This window comes from Neolamprologus brichardi, chromosome 10 (assembly GCF_056152115.1).
Source record: "Neolamprologus brichardi isolate AB-2024 chromosome 10, ASM5615211v1, whole genome shotgun sequence".
In the NCBI taxonomy this organism is placed as follows: Eukaryota; Metazoa; Chordata; class Actinopteri; order Cichliformes; family Cichlidae; genus Neolamprologus; species Neolamprologus brichardi.
In genome coordinates, this window is record NC_142113.1 from 3814831 (window position 1) to 3837102 (window position 22272).

The 22272-nt window shown below is 41.5% G+C and overlaps 2 protein-coding genes across 3 annotated transcripts; both read right to left on the bottom strand.

The window, feature by feature from the left end:
- Positions 1-4429: 4429 nt before the first annotated feature.
- On the bottom strand, positions 4430-10190 carry LOC102787315 (transcription factor 7-like 1-A). 2 transcript variants are annotated; one of them, XM_087847087.1, is made up of 7 exons: positions 10143-10190; positions 6003-6148; positions 5727-5803; positions 5365-5515; positions 5104-5211; positions 4937-4979; positions 4430-4826 (listed from the first exon to the last, which is right to left on the bottom strand). In XM_087847087.1, exons 2-7 carry the CDS (start codon positions 6069-6071, stop codon positions 4816-4818), a joined length of 459 nt encoding a protein of 152 aa, XP_087703213.1. In that variant the 5' UTR covers positions 6072-6148; positions 10143-10190; the 3' UTR covers positions 4430-4815. The 2 variants fall into 2 exon arrangements, with proteins under 2 accessions (XP_087703213.1, XP_087703212.1); XM_087847086.1 differs by having other exon boundaries at positions 6003-6151; positions 10143-10177.
- Positions 10191-12831: 2641 nt separating this feature from the next.
- On the bottom strand, positions 12832-14385 carry LOC148100779 (uncharacterized). Its single transcript, XM_087847085.1, has one exon. The coding sequence runs from the start codon at positions 14383-14385 to the stop codon at positions 12832-12834; it is 1554 nt and encodes a 517-aa protein (XP_087703211.1).
- Between the last annotated feature and the right edge of the window lie 7887 nt (positions 14386-22272).

The window sequence follows — 22272 nt, forward strand, 5'->3', positions numbered from 1 at the left end:
AGAAGCAGTGTGCACAGATCAGGCGCAACAGCACTGTGGCTTGCTTTGTGTTGTTAAAACAGCTTAGATGTGGCAGAGGCCTGCGTCTTGTACTATTAGGCGGTTTCCCCATATCCAGGGTATCTTTTCATTATCTGGATTCACTTACGTTCAAATGTTCAGGACAGTTTTGTTGTTTCTATGGCTGCACATTAAGCATTTAAGATATGTCAAGTGGTAAAAACCCAAACACCAGTTACAGAATGAAGACATCAACTTCCTGAAGATTCATTTTTTCCACTTCTCCATCAGTCAGATTGCACAAATTTCCAAATTTCACAAGACAGTGTTTGTTTGTTTTTTCTTTCAGCTGCCACCCTGATGGTTTTTAATTATGTAAGAGCAAATAAAGAATTAATTCAACCTTCAGTATATGAGCAGAGCCCTCAGATAGCCATATGAAAAAGGTTTTTCATAGTTTTGCTCTTAATAAGAAGTGTGTGGTGGTTGATCTTGTCTCCTAATTCGTCCTGGAGATGTGTTAATACTGCAGTAATTGTGTTTCTACTTCCCTGTGCCATTCTAGAAATCCAACAAAGCATCGACACAGCCTCCAACTGTGACTGGCCAATTGTTACCCATTTCAAGCTACTTCTTCATCTGCCACCATTTCTCAAATCATAAGTAACGGCTAATCAAATGCACACGATTATTTGATTGTCAGCAAATGTGAGACCTCTATAAAGATAGACATTTTGGCAGTTTGTTGGTCTGAACCATTCAGGTGTGTGTTAACATAATGGCATTATCCTCTCAGGAGTGGACATCCCAGAGAATCCACCCCAAGGTCAAACTGTGCAATACTCAAATTCAAACAAAGAGGAAAAAAGGAAATTCCAAAAGCTGCATCTCAGACTCTACAGATCTCACCTGGCATGTTAAATGATAAAGTTCAGGACAGGACAATAAGAAACAGACTGAACAAGTATGTTTTTTGGGGAGGGCTTGCCAGGAGAAAACCTCTTCTCTCTAAAAAGAACATGGCAGCACAGCTTAGGTTAGCACAACTGGATCTGAAGAAACCACAAGACTTATGGAAAAATGTCCTTTTTCAGTAGACGAGACCAAAGTGGAGATGGCTGATCATGTTTTAAGAAAATACAAACACAAGCACAGGATATCAGCACAAACACCTTGTACCAACTATCAAGCACGGCGGTGGAGGTGTGATGATTTGAGTTTGTATCAGCACAATACCAAACCTGTCTGACAGCTGAAGCCTGGCACCAACTGGGTCATGCAACAAGACAATGATCCCAAGCCCATCAGCGAATCAGCAACAAGATGTCTGAAAAGGAAAAGAATCAACGCGCTGCAATGGCCCGGTGTTCTGGGAATCCATCCTACCCGTTGTTTCTGCGCATGCGCACAACACGAAATTCAGTGGCAAATTGTCCTACCTTTGTGAATATTAGCTAGAAAAATACTCTGACCGGTAAAATTAACTGCCAAACCAACCTACCTTTGTGAATGTCACCTACAAGGATACTTAAACTGCTACAATTTTGTGGCAAATCGTCCTACTTTTGTTAATCTGAGCTAGAAGCATACTTTAACAGTTAAAATCCAGTGGCAAATCATCCTACCTTTGTTAATAACAGCTATACACATACTCTGACGGGTAAAATTAAGTGCCAAACCATGCTACCTTTGTGAATGTTACCTACAAGCACACTTTAACAGGTAAAATGAAGTGGCAAACCATCCTGGCTGTATGCATATGAGCTACAAGCATACTCTGATGGGCAAAGTTAAGTGGCAAACCGTCATACCTACTTAATTTGGTGCTGGAGTTACTCTGTGACAGCAGAAATGTGCATAAACTACTTACGGTAGGACGTTTTGCCAAAGTAGGATGGTTTGTCAGAACACCGGCCAAAGTCCAAACCTGAGTCTGACTGACCTGCTGTAGTGTGTAAGAGAGCTGTGCAAAAACAAACATCTGCAAACCTCAATGAACTGAAGTATAATTAAGAAGAGTGGGACAAAATTCCTCCAGGTAAGAGATTGATAAAATGATGTTTTAAAGTTGTTGCTTCTAAAGGTGGTTCTACAGGCTTCTGATTCACTTTCCTTTATGACTGTACCCATACAGATTCAGTCTGCTGACCCAACATGTTAGAGTTAACTGATAACCTTGCACCCCAGATTCTCATTTAAGTATATTCACTGCAAACCAACGGATGACATCGTGGCGGGGATGTCCATCTTTTCTATGCCATCTATAAGTAATTCTTGCTGTTAATTTAGTGAGAGCTCCAGGCCAAGAAACCATATTCCTCTGTAAAGCTACAATCACTTGTTTTACACTTTGATCGAGCATTTCCTGTAAATGTAAGTTTGGTGATTCGTTTTATGTTTTCCTCTTTCTAACAGGTGTAAAATTTGTCAGAAGCTCTTGTGTCTTAAGTTTTAATTTTCTGTTTGGACATCCCAGATCTACATAAATGATATATGTTTCTTCCTGCAGCAAACAGTCCTAGTTGTCCCTCTTGCTGTTTATGAAATCACAATCAAATGTAATTTAAAAGAAATGAGAAAATACAATTATCACACACTGTGACACACCTCAAATTGAATTCACGATCTGATATCACATGGATTCGCAAGCGTAATCTGCTTTGATTTGGCAAGTTATTCCATTAAGCTGTGGCTACATGAGCTGAAATAATTAACACACACACACACACACACACACACACACACACAGAAAGTGTGGAAAGAATAACCTGTCTCATTTGAGGCTCATTCATCCATAAGCAGCAGCAGATTGAGCCAGACTGAGAGTGAATAACACCAGTGTTAATTCTCAGAATAATAATTTCAGGAGGAAAAAGAATGTGACAGGAAAGGATTTTTGAATCAGCACAAAGGTGTTTTTAAAGTAGTAACTGAGTAAGTATGAAAGTAATCAGGGCTGGTAATCCAGCTTGTCAGAGGACGGAGGAATGACTCAGAGGTTTTTTTGGTCAGGTGATGAGAATAGCAACCTCTCAAAGGCAGAAGAGGGTAGTATGAGCTGTAATGGTGCACAAATCTACACATTAATAGGGTATAAAATAATGATGAATTCCAAAGTTGCCCTTACTTTGGAATACTATTCTTGATTACTTTTATTGCCAACCCACACTTCCAGTTTGTTTTCTTTGTATTCTTTGTTCTCACTTGTTGTGACCATACTAACAAACTGTAGGTATGGTGTAGGTCATAGGTGTCAAACTCTCGCGAAGCCATACCAAATTATTATTAGAGCTGGCCTACTGGTATTATACAGCTAATATATATATTGTTTAGTATTAAACTTTGCTTGTTCCATATTCAGTTTTTCAGCAAAACTTGTTTGAGTCCATAAGAAGAGATTCATTCTTAAATCTGGAGGAAGATTTCTTTTTCAATAAATATTAACGTTAGCCCGCGACTTTGTTCCAGTTTTGAATTTTGGCCCACTGTGTATTTGAGTTTGACACCCCTGGTGTAGGTGAGAGTCACAGTGACCTAATAGATTCACCTCACAGGTACAAAAAAGGCCTCGTGGGAGATTTAACCGTCATATACACCAGACCTGGGCAGCCCAGTAGAGCAGCACATTCAGCCCAGCCAGTGGGCTAGTTAGTGTTTACCCTTTTCAGCTCGACTGTGAAAGCACTTAAACAAGTGTTGTAAGATTTCGATACAGCGTAGTGTGTTACCAGTGGTGTTTCTGGTGACTGTGGTCTCAGGTGCCTTCAGATCATTAACAAGCTCCTCCTGTGTAATTTTGTAAAATTCCTCCATCTTTCTCATGATCATTTTAACCCCTTGAGTCAAGATCGTGCATGATGCTCTGGAACAAGGCCGATTGATGGTCATTTTATATTTCTTCCATTTCTGAATAATCACACGACCTTCTCACCGAGCTTCTTCCTGATGATCTTGTAGCCCATTCCAGCCTTGTGCAGGTTTACAATCATGTCCATGACATGTTTTGACAGCTCTTTGGTCTTGTCCATGATGGTGGAAAGGTTAGAATAGAAGAAACTGATTCTGTGGATAGAATCAGTGCTTTATGATTGATCGATTGCAGTCTATGTGCCACATGGGCACAAAACACATCTGTGGCAGCCAGAATTCTTGTTGGGTTGTAGGGGATCAAACCCTTATTTCACTCAGTGACATGGGGATCAGTTTATAACTTTAATGTTTGGACCCTGTCTCAATGCTATGAGCTCAGTTGTTATGTTCCAGCATTTTTACATTGTATTTGAACAAGTTTATCAATTTTAGAAATGTCACCCGTCCGTGGTTTCATTGTTATTGGGTGACTAGTGTAAGTACCTTGAGGAAAACATCTTACTTTCTGTAACGGCTGAAGTAGTCGTATATAAGAGGCTCTACCATTAAAAGTCGTGTTTATAGTTTATATCCTTACTACAGGAACAGCCAGCAAACAGTAGAGTCTCATAATGGGAGATGAAACAGAGGTATGCTTTCAAAGCAATGAGTAGATCAGTCCGCGGCACTCTGGACAAATCTGGAGACTGAATTTCTATCAGTACATAAACTAACATACTTTTAAAGGTTAAATGCAGGGAATCGTTAATGGCATTAAGGTAACATATGTTCCAGTTCAGTGGACATTTTTACAGATTACATTTTAATATGTCAAAGCAGCAAAAACACATGTAAGTAATAAAAACACATAAAAACAGAAAAATAAAAACAGAAGTACGCCTAAAAGGCTCAGTAGTGACTTCCATCTCAGCCCCGTGCCTTTAGATTTCTTACTGGAGTTGCAAATTAAGGCCTCTCTTCAGGTGCAGAAGACACAAACAAAAACACAATGTTTTTTTTTCTAATAGATTTTTGATTTTTTTCATTACATTTGACATGAAAACGATTCCCCGAAATATTCTCTCACCTTTGGTGCAGTTACGATGGCTGACGCTCCTCCTCCTTTTGCCCTAAAAACAAACACATCAGAATTTTCCTGAGCTGATACAAACTCTGTTTGTATCAGTGACTGTTTCATCATTCAGTGCAGTGAAAGGCACATGCATGAACTGTATGTTGGCACTTTGGACATACATAGTTCTCTTTGGTTGACCAATTCGGATGTTCTGTGGCGTGATGACATTTTTGTGCTTCCGCCTCTTCAAAGTATTTTTTCTTCTCCTTCTCTGAGAGCGACCTCCACTGTGGATAGAAGATCACAAAAACACACTGTCAGCTCGTATAAATACACAGCCACACTGCTACTACACATAACTACAGGACAGCTGGTACACATGCACAAACAAGAGCATAGAGCATTAACAGATGCATAAATAGATTCAGAGTTACACTTACTCTCTCTGCCACAGCTGCATTCACAGCTGCACTGTCACTGATATTTAGTTCTGCTTTCACCTTTGTCCTCTGCTCTTTAAGGTACAGCATGAAGGCATTTGGGGGCTTCTTAACGTAAGCCTGGTCTTCACCCTGTTTGGTTTGCTGCTTTCTGTTTCAACAGGAATAAAACCCAGAGTGAGAGCATGTGTTACCACTGTGTACAGCTGTGAGGAAAGTACTTTAAAAACACGAGTAACGCTGTGAAACTGAATGTAAGGCGACAGCATTAAAGGAGGCTGATTACAATAATTCACACACACATCTGCAGATAAATGACAAATACCTGCAGATCAGTGAGAAAACGCAGCAGAGAAACTTACTTTGGAGCGCAGCTGTGGGGAGGAGGAGCTGGAGGAACAGTTGCTGTTGTTGCCGATGCGATGTTGTTTACAGGTAACTGATACAGTAGATTGTGTGGAGAGAGGGAGAAGGACAAAAATCCAGAATACTGACACTTAGTCCAGCATTTCAAAGACTAGTAATGATAAACAGCACACAAACATATAAACAAAACAGTTTTTCTTTCATTAACCTGAAGCATCCGACAGGTTCAAGCACCTTTATCAATAAAAATCTAAACTGTCTGAGTGTCTCACCTGTCCTTGGCTAGCTGTGCCTGGCTGGCAATACACATAATATAGCTGCATGGTGATTGGAGCGGCCATATATGAAAGTTGGTGCACGGGCAGAGGCGGAGCAGATCCCAGGAGGGTGTAGCTGACAGACCCTCCACTGTGACTGTCTGCTGGAGGAGGAGGAGGAGGAGGAGGAGGAGGAGGAGGAGGAGGGGGAGGAGGAGGAGGAGGAGAAACGGGAGCAGGAGGAGGAGGAGAAACGGGAGGAAGAGGAGGAGGAGGGTCGGAGTTTTCCCTCAGAATATCAGTAAACACGTGTTCGAGACTGTGAGGCACCCCCTCTGACTCCATTCTTGTCATAATAAGAGCCAGCTCTTCCCTGATGTCCATTTTTGGGACAGAGTTGTTCTCTTTCTGGGATCCTGTGGCACACATTCATAGGAATTTGATCTTCTTAGACTGGGACTGACATTTTATATCATACAGAACTAAACTAAGGACAAGTATTATGTGCAAACAGAACTTATCAGTTAAAGTCAGTTAGTAATTAAAATAAGATATTTGTTTTATGAAGAAGTCAAATACCAAAAAAAGTATAATATAGTGAACAGGTTGCAGTTGTTCATCAGAAACATTGAAACAGTTCATATATATAGTCAAGAATCTACATTAATTATCAGAAATATAATATTTAACAACACTAACAAGTTATTTGACAATTTCATTTGATTCAAAACATGTTTTTAACCTTTTAGTTCAGATTTAGGTCAAACTGTTACAAATTTAAAATACTGACTTGTGGGATTTAATACCTGATTATGCTGAACTATACTGCAGAGGGAAATATTTAACAACAGTAGTAACAAGGTACACCGCACATTAAAGTTTTACTTGCATTCCTGTGATAACCTGATGTTGGTATGATGCACTGAACGAGATTAAATCATCTCTAACTGTGTACTGTGTGAAGGAAGTTACTGTTTACAGATTTTTTTAAAATATTGCAGATATATTTTAAAGTAAATCTTTCTCATAATGCCACTGCATCATCTGTTTTGAATTTTAATTAAAATCTTGGGTTTTTACTAGGGGTGCAACGATACTTGTATCGATATTGAACCGTTCGATACAGTACTTTCGGTTTGGTTGTATCGAACAATACAAAATTTTTAATTTATTTTATCAACTTTTCTTCTGATGATGCTGTCTGTGTTGAGCGCTCAGTGGATCTGCGCTCGACAGTGCAGCCTAGGCAGAGTAGTCGAACGCAGAGTCACTGAGCGCAGGGCAAGCTACAGAGAGACTGGGGCTGTGTCCAAATTCAGGGTCTGCACGCTTGAAGTACGCGCTATACGCTTGTGAAATGGGACGGTCTAGCCTTCATCATGCTGTTCAGGGTGCCTAGCAACCATGATACTAACCGCGAGACACGTTACATACAGCTTTGTGTGACATAAATGAAGGAGAAAAAATGTTTTGTTGGTGATTCATTTTTGTCATGACATCACTTTGATTAGTTGAGTATCTGAGGCTGAGACCACGGGACTGTAAATCATGACAGTTGAGCTTCATTTCTGTACTGAACAGTCATTTCAAGATTAGTTAGTAAATAACAATTAGCTAATGTTGTTCATGAGACAAAAATCATCTCACTGTGGTAATGTAAATACAATATGGCCAATATTATAGTATTGTCAGATTATTATGATGTGTTTATATATATATATATATATATATATATATATATATATATATACGTATACACATATATATGTATATACATACACACACACACATACACACACACACACATGTACACACACACACACACACATATATATACATATATATACATTAATGCTGAAAGTACAAACATCACTAATGTCACATAACTTTGCCGACATGTGGTCAACAGCAATGTTTTAATGTTCTTCGTTAATAAACATTCGCACATAAATAAGTGACATCATATTCAGTACTTACTTTTGACAGTTCACTCTTCGGCCGCTCCCTTCTGCCGTATTTTGCAGCAAAATTATCCACACCCACCGCCGCGCTATGAATTGTGGGATATATGGGTATATATATAATTTTGCCGAAAAAAAATGGTGGATGAGGGGCGCCCGAAGAGTAAACTTTAAGTAAGTACTGAATATTATGTCACTTATTTATGTGCAAATGTTTACTAACGAAGAACATTAAAACATTACTGTTGGCCACATGTCGGCAAAGTTATGTGACATTAGTGACGTTTGTACTAACTTGGTTTTAAAGCCTTTACTTTAAAATATACGCTGTTCAATAGCTGAGCTTAATCTTACAGAGAATGATAAAAGCTCATGTAGAAACAAACAAACAAATGAACAAAATATTTTCTCCTTCATTTCTGTCAAACAAAGCTGTATGAAACGTTTCCAGCTGTTAGTATCATGGTTGCTAGGCAACCTGGGCAGCGCGACTAGACCGTCCCATTTCACAAGCCTCTCACTTCCGGACTTAGCGGTCTTTGAGTACGCGGCCCTTGTGGACCATTAAGGCTGCAGACCCTGAATTGGGATACAGATTCAGATCTGGCGTTTGGAACTATTTTGGACTTCATGTGAAGTATGACTCTGAAGGTAAGCGCATCATGGACAAAAGTAAAACAGTATGTTGGATGTGCTACGCAATGCTCAATTGGTGGGAACTAGTGCGTTAGCGCAGTTAGCTCGTTAACGTGTTGACACCGTCCAGCCCCGCGCACGGGCGATCCATGGTAGCTCGTTAACGGAGATTTGCCTGTTGTGCCCTTAACGTCATTTCAACGAGACTAAGGCTGAAAGCACTAGTGGGAACACAATGAATATGACTGCACATTTACTCCGACATCATCCTAGTGCAAAGACAAGTGGAAGCAGACAAAAACAACAAGCAGGCATGCTACAAACTTTACCTGAGTCATTTAGCCAGCCGTTAGCACATGATTCTCCTTATGGGGACCTGATATCTTTAATATGCTGTTGAGAGTATAGCACAGAAGAAGCGTATAGTAGGGGTGAGCGATATAAACGATATAAATTTGGCCAACAATAGAGATTTTGACTATACCGCTCTATCCGATAGCGCATGTTGATGATGTCATCAAGCTGTGCCTGTTTTGGTCGAAAGCATAGCAGCGGCTAAAACCATTATCATCTGCAAATTATGGCGGGCGACAGTCATAGCAAAGAGATGAAGCACTTTTGAAATATGGGGAAAGCCAAAAACTGCGCTTCCTCCACTTCCGTAACATTGATTCATTAATGTTGAATTCTCTATTCCCATGTTGTTGCAGTATATTAATAACTAACCTCATATTGTGGATGAATAATCTCAGTTGTTCTCCTGACTGAAGTTTGGCCCGTGTATAGCATCCTGCGATTGCATTTGTCGTTGACCACCAGAATCCGTCACGTTAACTTTTAATGAGTGGGAAAAAAGTTGGCGTTCATCCTCCAGCTTCACTGTGCTAATGTTATGCTAACATAGCTGTGTCGCTAGCAATCACGTAGCACATCATTATATAGCAGGTAAACCAACTTCAGTAACCCTACAAACGCCACTGCTGTTTAGTTTTCTGTCTTCATTTATGTTGGAAGTGGTAGCAGAGCTGTACATTTTAATTAGTTTCAAAAGTCTCTGTCAGAACATGGTATGAAATGTTTAGGTGGAAACTAGCGAGCTAACTTCCTGTTAACTCCTAACTCCGTTAAATTTAATAAATTCTGTTTTCTTGGATGTAAAGCTTAATTGTTACACCCGATAAAGCAGCAACGCTGATGATTTAATTAAAGATGAAAGAATTTAGACCATTTTTAACTCTTAGTGTTTGACTTTGGGGCCTGAAATAGATGGAGTTTTGGACCTAGATTACTCCGCGAAGCTCCTCACCACGGCAGCCTTAATGCTCTGACAATCCATCAAGCAGTGCAGCTTACCAAAGTTGTGCTAAAACATTTTTTAAACAATTTTTGCACGCAGAAATCGGTTCGAGGTCACCAGAATTCATACATAAGGCACACTCTCGATTTTTTAGAAAATTAAAGGATTTTTTTGTGGAAAGTACGTTATACAGAAGAAAAGAATATATATCAGTGATTAGAGCTGGGCGATAGAACAATAACGATATGTATTGCGAAATACCTTTTTCTCGATAGAAAAATTAAATTATTGTGATAGACCTCTCTCTCTCTCTCTCTCTTCCTCTCTTATAAAAAATGAATAGCCAATACAAATTAAGTAGTGCAGAGCCGAACCAATCACAGCCGCAGAGCCGAACCAATCACAGCCGCAGCGTCACGTCACGTAACTTGTTACATACAGCTCAAGTGCCAAGCCGCGCATGTGTATTTGTTTGGGAAGCAGACAGCCGCCGTGCGGCTGGGTAATGGAGAAAATGAGTGTTCCGACTAGAGAAAAGTCTAGGTGACCAAGTTACCGAAGAGAACACAGATGACGGTTCCAATGCCGGAGAGATTGTCGAAAGGAAAGACCAGAGAAGTTCTGTAGTGTGGAGGCATTTCGGCTATTTGAAGTCTGACAAAAAACAGAGTAACGGGCACTGTAAATTGTGCCGAAAGCATGTTTGCACAAAGTCTGGAAATACAACAAACCTTTTTTATCACCTGAAGCAGTGCCACCCACGCTCAATCTCTGACTGAAAGCGCTAATTCGTCATCATAAACAACCAGGGGAATCCCTGTGAAGCAGCAACAGTCATTTGAGTCTGCTTTCTCCAGCGTCTTACCATATGACAAAAAAGCTAAGAGACATAGCAACATAACGAATGCCATAGCTTACTGTCTTGCTAAAGACATGCTACCAATAAACACGGTCCACAATGAAGGATTCAAGCAGCTAATTAAGGTAATGGATCCTCGTTACCAACTCCTTGAACATAAACATGTCTCTCAGACAGCGCTTCCAAAGCAATATTATAAGTTAGTCAATTTTGTCTCTTCTTCTGTAAAATAAACTAAGATTTATTTTTAGAATTAATATTTTGTTTCTAAGTGGAACTGACAATTTAGTAGTCTGTTTTGTTTGTTCTATTTTGAAACTTAAAGGCTTTAGCGGCTACTTTTTGTGTAGTTTGTAATATTTGCCTTTATTTTGCCTAAACTGAAGCCTCATTTTAAGTTCATCTGCCCTGTTGAACTTATTATGGGAAATAAATATTGAAATCAAAACAAGCTGCTGATTATTTCACATTTTACTTGTGAGCAACAGCACATTTAAATCTTACATATATAGTTATTTGGCTTATATCGTGATATATATCGTTACCGCACATGCTTCAAATTATATTGCGATATGGATTTTAGGCCATATCGCCCAGCCCTACTCAAAAGGTCTCATCAAGTCCCGATTTAATTCGTTTATGCCATGTTATCAGTGTTTGCATTGATAGCATGGCTTTGGTGTCATATCAGTGTATGCTCTCGGTGTTTGCTGATATCAAACTGTGGTATGAGGACCACTGTGGGTTAATCTTTGTAGTGATACTCACTCCTTTTTTTTTATTTAGACCTGGTTTATTTCTGGTATAGTTGAATATTTGTATATAATCCCCGCAGCTGTCAGACTCTATAACAGGGGTCACCAGCCTTTCTTAAAACTGAGATTTAGATAAAACTGTGAACAGTTTGGTTCATCTTTAGTCAAGATTTATGTTTTGTAATTTAAATCTGACATCGCAAAAGTATTTTAGAGTTTGAATAATGTATTTTACAACTGCAGTACACGTAATACTAATTTTGAACAATTTTGTCCAGGTTCCTTGACACCAGGGTCTCCTCCAGGACCATCACGTTCAGTTACAGAGTCGGTGTGTCCACGGTGTGCCAGATCATCCCCCAGGTAGCGACGGCCATCTGGGACTGTCTAGTGGACGACTTCATGGCTGTGCCTTCACCTGGAGACTCATAGAGAAAGTATATACAGTGGTCCCTCATTTATTGCAGCAGGGTTTCTCAGAATAACTAGCCCCTCGCCACACACTTTATACACTTTATTTTTTTTATTTTTTTTACACACACACATGAAGATTAGTCACAGTTCTCACAAGTTGATTCTCACAGTGCAAACCTTTGTAGATTTCAAAACGTAAAAGTATCATTATGCTGTGTTTTTTCTTCGTCTTCCTGCCACTTTTGTGCGCCTTTTTCCCTCCAGGAGTGATGATGTCATCATCACTCCATAAGCCAATGAGATTATCACATGACATTTATGAACAGGGATATCTCTTTTTAACTGTTTTCAATTTAATGTAATATTTAAGTGTTTCTTAGTTTTAGACTAGTTGGTTAGTCTATTTCAATGTTTTAAACCATATCCCAGGTTTTTACTTCACCATTTATGGAGTTTTAACAAGCAAATAAAAGACAGAGCTTAATTCTGTAAAGATTAGATGAAAAATACTCAAAGGATAAATTCAATTGGTTTATTATTTTGTTACATAAGTTGAAAAAAGTAAAACAAGTAACTACAGAAACAACATAAAAGGAAACTTAAACAATCAAATAAATAAATGAAGGGGGGGGGGGGGGGGGGGGGAAGGGGAGAAAGGGAGAAAACCCCAACAATCCCCTCTGAGCAAGCACTAGGCGACAGTGGGGAGGAAAAACTGCCTTTTAACGGGCAGAAGCCTCCAGCAGAACCAGGCTCAGGAGGGGGCAGTCAACTGCTGGGACTGGTTGGGGGAGAGGGTGAGGGTGGAAAAAAAGAAAAAAGATTAAGAAGGTAGGGAATATGTGTTAGGAGAGAAAGGGAGAGGGGGGACATGAGAGGTGAAAATTAAGATGGATCACAGGTGGAGGAGGACGAGGCTAAATCATCTGAATAACCAGCAGACGCCTCTTTTCTTCATTTCCAGGTATTTTTCCATGAGCGCTTTTTTCTCCAGGATAAGGGTTCTCAACTGATCGTTTGTTTCTGCATTTTGCTCCTCGAGTTGCTTGCATCTTTGCTCCATTTCTTTTAATCCTGCTTGTTCTTTTCTAGGCTTTTCTTCCGGGTCTTTGTACGTTGCCTCCTCCATTTGATTTGCCTTGCACATGTCTGTATTTCTCTCTTGTTTTTTCTTGTACATCTCTTCTATCAGGTCAATTTTTCTCTTGAATACTTGATGCATAAGCAGCAGGTATTCATATTTTTTCTCTTGTTGTTGCTTTTGTGCCTGCATTTCAGTTATTTGGCTCTTCAAGTCACTGACCCTCAACAACATCTCATTCATGAGCTCTGAGTGTTTTTTCCTCATTCCATCGATCGTACACTGCATCTCTGAACATTGTCTTTCCAGTATTTCATTTTCTCTTTCCAGGTCAGGTGTTTTCTCCCTCATTTCATTACAAAATTCTCGCAGTTCTAGATTCCTTCTCTCAAAGTCCTGGAGAATACGTTTTTCTTCTTCCTGTTTCTCTTTTTCTTCAAGAAGCTCTTTATTTTTGCACTCTGTTTCATCAAACCTGACTTTCAGCTCTACGTACATTTCCCTCATGGCTTTGAGTTTGTCCTCCATTGGTATTTCTGTTTCTCTTTCCAGTTCAGGTGTTTTGTCCTTCATTTCATTACAAAATTCTCGCAGTTCTAGATTCCTTCTCTCAAAATCCTGGAGAATACGTTTTTCTTCTTCCTGTTTCTCTTTTTCTTCAAGAAGCTCTATATTTTTGAACTCTGTTTCACCAAACCTGACTGCCAGATCTACGCACATTTCCCTCATGTCTTTGAGTTTGCGCTGCAGTCGCATTGTCTTTTTTCTTTCCAGTTCAGATGTTTTTTCCATCATTTCATTACAAAATTCTCGCAGTTCTAGATTCCTTCTCTCAAAGTCCTGGATAATACGTTTTTCTTCTTCCTGTTGCTTTTTTTCTTCAAGAAGCTCTTTCAGTTTGTGCTCCATTTGTATTTCCTGTTCAGTCTTCTGTTGGCGGATTTTTTCAATTGTTTTCTCAGCTTCATCGAGCTTTCCTTGAAGTATCTGTATCTCCTCAATAGTAGCTTTCTTTCCTTGAAGCTGGGCAGATGTTTCTTTTAATTCAGCACTCTGTGTTCCCGATGAAAAAATACGGGAAAAAAAATTCTTTCGTCCTTGACCAAACTTCATTCCCTCATTGATAATTTTTATATCAGGCTGCCGTTGCTGTTTTCCTTCCAGGTCTTTATTTCGTGCTTCCAATTGTCTGCACTTCTCCTCTAGTTGAAGCTTCTCTTCTTCAATTTGTTTAACTTTGTCATGGAGGTCAGAGTTTTCCTTCTGACTTTCCTGTAATGCCCTTTGGATTGATAAGACAACATCCATGGTTATTTCTCCTGAAGAGATTGGCTGGCCAGACCACGAAGGAGAGGCAGCATTATTTATTTTTCTTTGTCGGCGTTTTCGTCCCATGTTGGAGCCTGTGCACAGTGACTCTGAAAAGGCTTAGAAATATTTGCAAATGTATCTCGTGTTGAACGTTTGAAGTCTGCGAACAAACTGTTTTAAAATTGCTGCTTCTGATCCCTATTTATAGACTTCAGAACTTCAAAGGATCAAAGGTATTAATGATGTCACATCTTGTGACATCATCATTCCGTAAGCCAATCAGATTGTCACATGACATTTTAAAATGGGGATGTGTTTTTTTTTGTTTTTTTGTTTTTTTTTAAAGTTTTTTTGGAGTTTTCACCATTTGCTCCAGGAGCTGCGCCTGGATGACGGCCGCTTTCAGCGGTACTGTTATGTTTGCATGCCTCAAACATTAATGATGACACCTTCAGTCTTTCTCAGTTCCATTCTTTAATTCTCAGGCTTGCAGCGGCAACACAGTCTGCAGCGCTAACTTGTTCATCTACCGTTTTCTGTTGTCTCCTTTTTCTATATCCTCCTTCTGCCTTACATTCGACCTTTCAAAATAAAAGTTCTGTAAACATCACAATCACCTCCTTTTTTTTTTCTTTAACAAACTTAGGTACTCAGTGAGGTGAATTATTAATCTGAACCTATGATAACAACACCTAATAAAATTACTGAACGTTCTTATTACTTGAGTTTCTCCACACCTAAACATCACTTAAACAGCACTGCATTTGCGCAGATCTCTGACTAATCACTATCAACATTCAACACTAGAATACTGGTTACAGTGTTAGATTCAGGAACAACAAACATGTTACACGCAGCGTAACCTTTAACGGGTCACTCAGATATTCAAGTCTTAGATCTGATGTAATCAGACAGATGCATAGGTACGCGTCTGTTTGATCTGACTGGGTATCTGGGCTTGTCTGTCAAGGCGGGGTCGACATGTCGTCCAGGTGGGGCATCTTCAAGTCCATGTCTGATTTTCTTGAAGCATGAGGCATTGCTGACAATTGAGTGTCCATCCCTTGTAGCTGTAATTTCAGAACCCTTAACTTTAGTCACTTTATAGGGTTTTGCATTGTATGGTGTGGATAATTTGTTGTGCTTGGGTTGGCGATGCAGCACTGTGTCACCCAGTCTGACGCGACGAGTTGCATCTGCGATCACCTTCATCTTGATCTTTGCACTATCATCCCTTGCTCTCACTTCAGCGTCTGAACACTTCCGTGGAGTGGTGTTAACGAAAGGGAGCTTGGTGTATAGCTGGCGTTGAAACAGTATTTCAGCTGGTGAGCTTGCTGTTGTGCAATGAGATGTAGATCTGTACTCACGAAGAAAGATGTTTAGTTGCTGTCTCCATGGTGTGCCCTGCATCTCGGCAACTCTCAGTGCTTTGCATAGGGTTCTCGTAAATCTCTCAGCAATGGCGTTCGCCTGAGGCCAACAAGGTTTGATTTTTGCGATGATGAAATCCTAGGTAGTCTGCAAACTGTGAGAAAGCCTCACTGTTAAAAGGAGGACCATTGTCAGTTTTTACTGTCCTTGGGATTCCAAACATGGAGAACACTTTGTCAATGACTGGGATAACAGAAGATGCTGATGTTGAGCGTACACTTTCAACGACTGGATAGCGAGAATACTCGTCTGTGATAACGAGCAGGTATTTCCCCCGTAGGGAGCGGTCCATAAACGTCTGCACTGACACTGTGCCAGGGCGTTTCGGGTAATGGTGACGTCTGCAGAGGGTCAGTGTGTGTGACAGGTGTGCTAGCTTGGCATGGCAGACAGTTTTGAACTGCAGATTCTGCTTTCCGATCAATCTCTGGGAACCATACTTTGGTACGTAGCAGCGCTTTGGTCTTGACGATACCCTGGTGCCCTTCGTGTGCCAGTTGTATTGCTCTTTCTTGTAGGACAGTTGGAATAACTATCCTCGTGCCTCTGAGTATGAAGTCAGATGAGTCAGCTACTGTTAGTTCACTTTGAACATGTTTGAATGATTTCAAAATGTCAGCATGCTGGGATTTATCTGTTAGATGCCACGTGTTGTTCCTGATGTGACCGATGACTTCCTGCAGAACCTGGTCTTTCAGAGTCTCTGTTTTTATCTCGTGAAGTGTCATGGCTTTTGGAGTGATAAGAGAAGAACTTGACATACTCTTCTGCAACCTTACATGCACGAGCACTTTCATTCTCCTGTGTTGGCACTGGATGACGTGACATAAAGTCAGCTGGATTATCAGCACCTTTTCTGTATTCCACTCTGAAATTATATGGCTGAAGTCTCAGTCCCCATCTTTCTATTCTGGCAGGTGGTTTTGATCTTGGGTTATTCCAGATGATTTTGAGTGCCTTGTAATCGGTCACCAGTGTGAATGGATGTCCATAAACATAGAAATGGAAATGTTCGCAACTGCACACAATGGCGAGTGCTTCTTTCTCAGTCTGCGAGTATCTCGTTTCCACATCACTCAGTGCTCTGCTTGCATATGCAATAATGTGCTTCATCCACTTTTCATCTTTTTGACAGAGGATGGCGCCCAGTCCTACTGGACTAGCATCAACAATCAGTTCAGTCTGTCTGCTGGGATAGAAGTAGGACATCGTCGTGTCGCTTGTGAGACTGACCTTGAGTGCCTGCAACGCAGTTTCTTGGTCTTGACCCCATGTCCAAGGGGTGGCCTTGTGTGTGAGCCTGCGCAGTGGCTCAGAGATCGATGAGAAGTCTCTGATGAACCTTGAGCAGTAATTGGCCATGCCAAGGAGACTTTTGATGTCAGCAGGTGTTTTTGGGTTGGGAGCGTGTTGAACTGCTGCAACCTTTTTAGGATCTGCTGAAACGCCACCTGCAGAGAAGATGAAACCAAAAAACTCAAGTTTTGTTTTATTAAATTCACACTTTTCTCGATTCAGAGTAAGACCTGACTCTGATAGTCACTTAAAGAGAAAGATTGCTGTCATGATCAGCCTGGTCCCTGCCAAAGACTATAATGTCATCACTGAGATTTTTGACTCCGTTCAGTCCTTGCAGCGTCTGATAAATAGCATTTTGGAAGACTTCAGCTGCAGAAGAGACTCCAAAGCTCAGTCTTTTATTGCGCCGAAATCACAGATGAGTAGTGAACGTCGTAATGTAGCGGCTGTCAGGGTGTAATTCAAATTGGTGGTATCCTGCCCCGAGATCAAGTTTTGAGAACACCGTAGATCCATTCAGCTCATGGATTACATCATCAATCGTGGGCGTGACATGTCGTTCTCGTTCGATTGCAGTGTTTGCTTGTCTCATGTCCACACATATCCGTACGTCGTCCGGATCCTTTGGTTTTGAAGTGTTACAATGGGTGAAACCCACGGTGTTGGTCCCGTAAACCTTTTCAATAATGTCATCAGCTTCTAATTTCTGAAGTTCGTCCTCCACTTTTTGACGTAAATGAAAAGGAACACTTCTGTGTGGTTGACAGGTTGATTTTACATCTGTGTTTATATGCAGTTTGACTTGAAAATCTCTGAGTTTTCCAATTCCCTTGAAAAGTTCCGGGTGTTGTTCTACTAGCTTGTCTGCAACAGAACGTTGAGACTGAGAAGAGACCGCAGTGACAATATGGAGGAGTTCCAAGGCTTTTGAGGTTTCAAAACTCAAAAATATTGAAACCACCTCCTTTAATGACGAAGAAGGAACACCTAACTGTTTTGTCTTGTTTTTCCACACTGCACCTGAATGCACCACACACAGGGAGAGACGTAGATGAGTGGTATGGGTAAATCTTGATGTCTGTAGAGGTCAACGTAGGACGTGTTGTCAGTTTGTTGTAGGTAGCTTCAGTTAAGCAGTTAGCAGTGGCCCCAGAATCGATTAGCACCGGTATCTGGGTGCCTCTGCTGCCCTCAGGTGAATGTATGGCTATTCACCCTATGCAGCGAGCTTAACATAAGAGGAGATGGTTCCAGGAACGACAGGACACATCGTTTTGTCTTTGTGTCTTTAACTGAAGACCATTTTTTTCCTCTTTTAATTTGTAAATGGTAATGGACTGATTCTTATATAGCGCTTTTCTACTCTCACGGAGTACTCAAAGCGCTCTATACAACATGCCTCACTCACCCAATCATACCCATTCTCACAAGCACTTTATCTACACTTAGTGCTTTCTAACGACATTCATACACATTCATACTCCGATGGATGCATCGGAGAGCAAGTTGGGGTTAGTATCTTGCCCAAGGATACTTGACATGCAGACTGGAGGAGCCTGGGATTGAACCACCGACCTTCCGATCAGTAGGTGACCTGCTCTACCTCCTGAGCTACAGCCATTGTAAGACTGTGAACATACAGTAAAATAATACGTAAGCATCAGTATCAACATATTTTGTAAACAAAACAGAAGTTAGCAACATAGCTTTCCTTACGCTTTACATTCACCATAAACATCTTTCCTTATACGTTCAAATAACCTTTTAAGTAACATGAAAGTAACAAATCTTACAGAAAATGAAGTTAGACATTGCTTACTTACAGATTATGGCTCAACAAACTCCCCAACAATGTACACTGGGCTTAAAGTTTCGCAGCTTGTTCTCTGCTCCATGCATTCTCTCCCACTGCCTGCGTGAACTTTGCCTGCTGCTTACAACCCATCACGGGGGCAGTGTAGTGCACACCAAATAACCAAAGAAGAAGCCACAAACTGAAGGGGTAATACTGCCCACTATTGGGAAACCTGAGAAATGCGCCAGCCAAAGAAACCCAACAAAGTAACAACCGAGGGGCAGAATACTCCCCGCCTGACATCCATGGAATGTCACCCTCAACTAACATGTAAAAGGCAAGTGACATACAAGGAAACAAACTTTCTGCTTCTAAGTACAATCCTTAGACACCAATAGCACAACCTCACTGATAGGCCTTATGTAGCACTTGTGTTCACCCTTGCGGAAAATCCTCACCTCTATCTTCCTTACAAGCCCATCCTCACTGGGAAAGGTTTTGGTGATAAGTCCAAGTGGCCAGTTGTTCTTATGTTCGAGTGTCTCTCTTAAAAGAACAACATCTCCTGTTTGTAGGTTAGGCTTTACTGTTTTCCATTTGCGGCGGTCCTGAAGTCCTGAGATGTATTCTTTTTTCCATCGTCTCCAGAAGACATCATCGAAGTATTGTACGCGCCTCCATTGAGCTTTGAACAGATCACTGTTTCCAAACTGACCTGGTGGGATTGGTGGGGTCGTAACCTTTTGCGTGAGCAGCATGGCTGGGGTAAGGATGACTGGGTTATCTGGATCTGCAGAAACTGCTGTTAACGGACGAGCATTCACTATTGCAGTGACTTCAGCCATTAAGGTCACTAGTATTTCATGGGTAAGCTTTGCATTCCTGTGTTCTAGGAGCATTGCATCAAGGATTTTGCGCGTGACCCCAATCATTCGCTCCCAGGAGCCAGCCATATGCGATGCATGTGGGGGGTTGAATAGCCATTTGCAGCCAGAGTCTTCAAGAAAGCTGTTTAGTTTGCTGTTGTAGCAGCCCTGTTTGTCTATTTGCAGCTCTTTGCAGGCACCCACAAAATTTGTCCCACAATCGGACCTAAGAAGTTTGACTGCACCTCTGATGGCAAAAAAACGACGCAGGGCATTGATGAATGATGACGTGTCCATTGATTCTATAACTTCAATGTGAATGGCCCGTGTACTCATGCACGTAAATATGACTGCCCATCGCTTTGCATCCGCTTGCCCACCACGCGTTTTTCTGACAGTGACAGACCAGGGCCCGAACACATCAAGCCCTACATGTGTGAACGGAGGGTCAGTGGACAGCCTATCCTCTGGTAGCTCAGCCATAATCTGTTCCTGCTGTCTGCCTCTTAGTTTTCGACATGTCACGCAGCTGAATATCATTTTGCTTATTGCTCTTTTTCCTCCCACAATCCAAAAGCCTGCAGCTCTGACTGCCCCTTCAGTAAAATGTCTGCCCTGATGGCATACTTTCACATGGAAGTGTCTTATAATGAGCTGGGCAAGGTGGTGTTTGGCAGGGATGAGGATAGGATTTGTTTCATCCGAAGTCAACTGTGCTCGTCTTAGTCTCCCACCCACTCTGAGGATTCCATTTGTATCAAGAAATGGGTTCAGTTTGCTAAGTGGGCTTGAACTTTTGAGGGGCATACTCTTTTCAAGCTGTCTTATGTCTTCTGCATAGACTTCTCTTTGGACAGTGCGAATGATAATGATCTTAGCTTGATCGAGCTGCTTTTCGGTTAAATGCTCACTACAGCTGTGCCAGCCCTGACAGGTGCCTTCTATGTTCTGCTTAAAGGACTGAACAATGTGTCGGAGTTTAGATATAGTCTTCAGTAGTACATTCCAACTAGAAAACCTTTCGAATCTGGCACTACTGAGAACATCCTTTGCAAGAGTGGTAACACAAGTAGTTACCTCATGACGCAGTTCGTTGTCAGTCTCTGGGTCTACAAGATTAAACGACTCTGCCTGAGATTGACCTATTTCTGACTTGGTAAGAAAAGCAGGTCCACTGAGCCATGCGGAGGTAGAAAGCTGCTCAGCAGGTAATGCGCGCGTGGCATGATCAGCAGGATTTAAGTGAGTGGGCACATAATGCCACTGGTGAGCTTGTGTGGATCGCCTGATGCGTTCCACTCTGTTGTGCACATAGATGTAAAAACGCCTCTTTGTGTTGAAGATGTAACCGAGGACTACTTTGGAGTCTGAATAGAAGCTCACCTGATCAACTGCGATGTCCAGCTCGTCCACGACTAACTCTGCCACCTCGACAGCCAGGACCGCTGCACAGAGCTCAAGTCTGGGTATGGTGATGTCTGGTCTTGGGGCAAGCCGTGCCTTGCCGAGAAGGAAGCCCACTTCATTATGACCATCTCTGTCTGTGAGTTTAAGGTAGGCAACAGCGGCCACTGCCTTGGTAGAGGCATCGCAGAAAACATGGATTTCCTTAGTTACTGCTGCAGAGAGTGGTATTGAGGTGAACATTCTGGGAATCTCAAGTTGTTGTAGATGTTTGAGGGAGTGTTTCCACTGTTGCCACTGTTGTAATTTGTCTTTAGGGAGTTCAGTGTCCCATTCACAAATGTCAGTGGAAATGTCTCTGAGTATGACCCTGCCCTCTACAATGACAGGGACAGCAAAGCCGAGTGGGTCATACACACTATTAACGACTGACAATACTCCACGCTTGGTAAAGGGCTTCTCATTGACGGTTGTTTGGAACCTGAACAAGTCTGTAGACAGGTCCCAGCCCAAGCCCAAGCTTCGCTGCATGGGTGTCTGCCCAAGGTCAAGGCCCTGCATGTCAGCTGCAAGGTCCTCACTTGGAAAAGCATTTGTGATGGTAGGACAGTTGGATGAGATTTTATGCAGGCGTATGTTACACTGAGCCAGCATCTTCTGAGCCCCACAGAGAATGTTGATGGCCTCATCAGTGGAAGGAAATGATTTTAGTCCATCATCCACATAAAAGTGGCGTTCAATGAACTCTCTTACATCATTGCCGTGTTCTTTTTCTCCCTCCATCGCTGTTCGTTTCAGTCCATAAATGGCCACTGATGGGGAGGGGCAGTTCCCGAACACGTGGACTCTCATCCTGAATTCCTGTACTTCTCCATCCAGATCATGGTTTTTGAACCACAAGAAGCGAAGGTAGTTGCGGTGGTCTTCTCTGACAACAAAATTGTAAAACATTTGCTCCACGTCGGCCATGACTGCGTATGGGTCGGACCTGAAACGCATCAGAACTCCCACAAGAGTATTATTGAGATCTGGCCCTTTTAGTAGCACATCATTGAGAGAAACATTGTTGTATTGCGCACTTGAATCAAAAATCACCCTAATTTTTCCTGGCTTCTGAGGGTGATAAATGCCAAAACTAGGGAGATACCAGCATTCTTGTTCTGGAGCTAAAGC

Bases quoted from the DNA above. Each gene is read 5' to 3' on its own strand.
- LOC102787315 (XM_087847087.1), bottom strand. From the start codon at position 6,071: ATGGCCGCTCCAATCACCATGCAGCTATATTATGTGTATTGCCAGCCA. The intron at 5,804-6,002 runs GTGAGACACTCA...CTACTGTATCAG, and splicing joins GCACAGCTAGCCAAGGACAG to TTACCTGTAAACAACATCGC. The intron at 5,212-5,364 runs GTAAGTGTAACT...TTCTATCCACAG, and splicing joins ATGCAGCTGTGGCAGAGAGA to TGGAGGTCGCTCTCAGAGAA.
- LOC148100779 (XM_087847085.1), bottom strand. From the start codon at position 14,385: ATGGGACGAAAACGCCGACAAAGAAAAATAAATAATGCTGCCTCTCCT.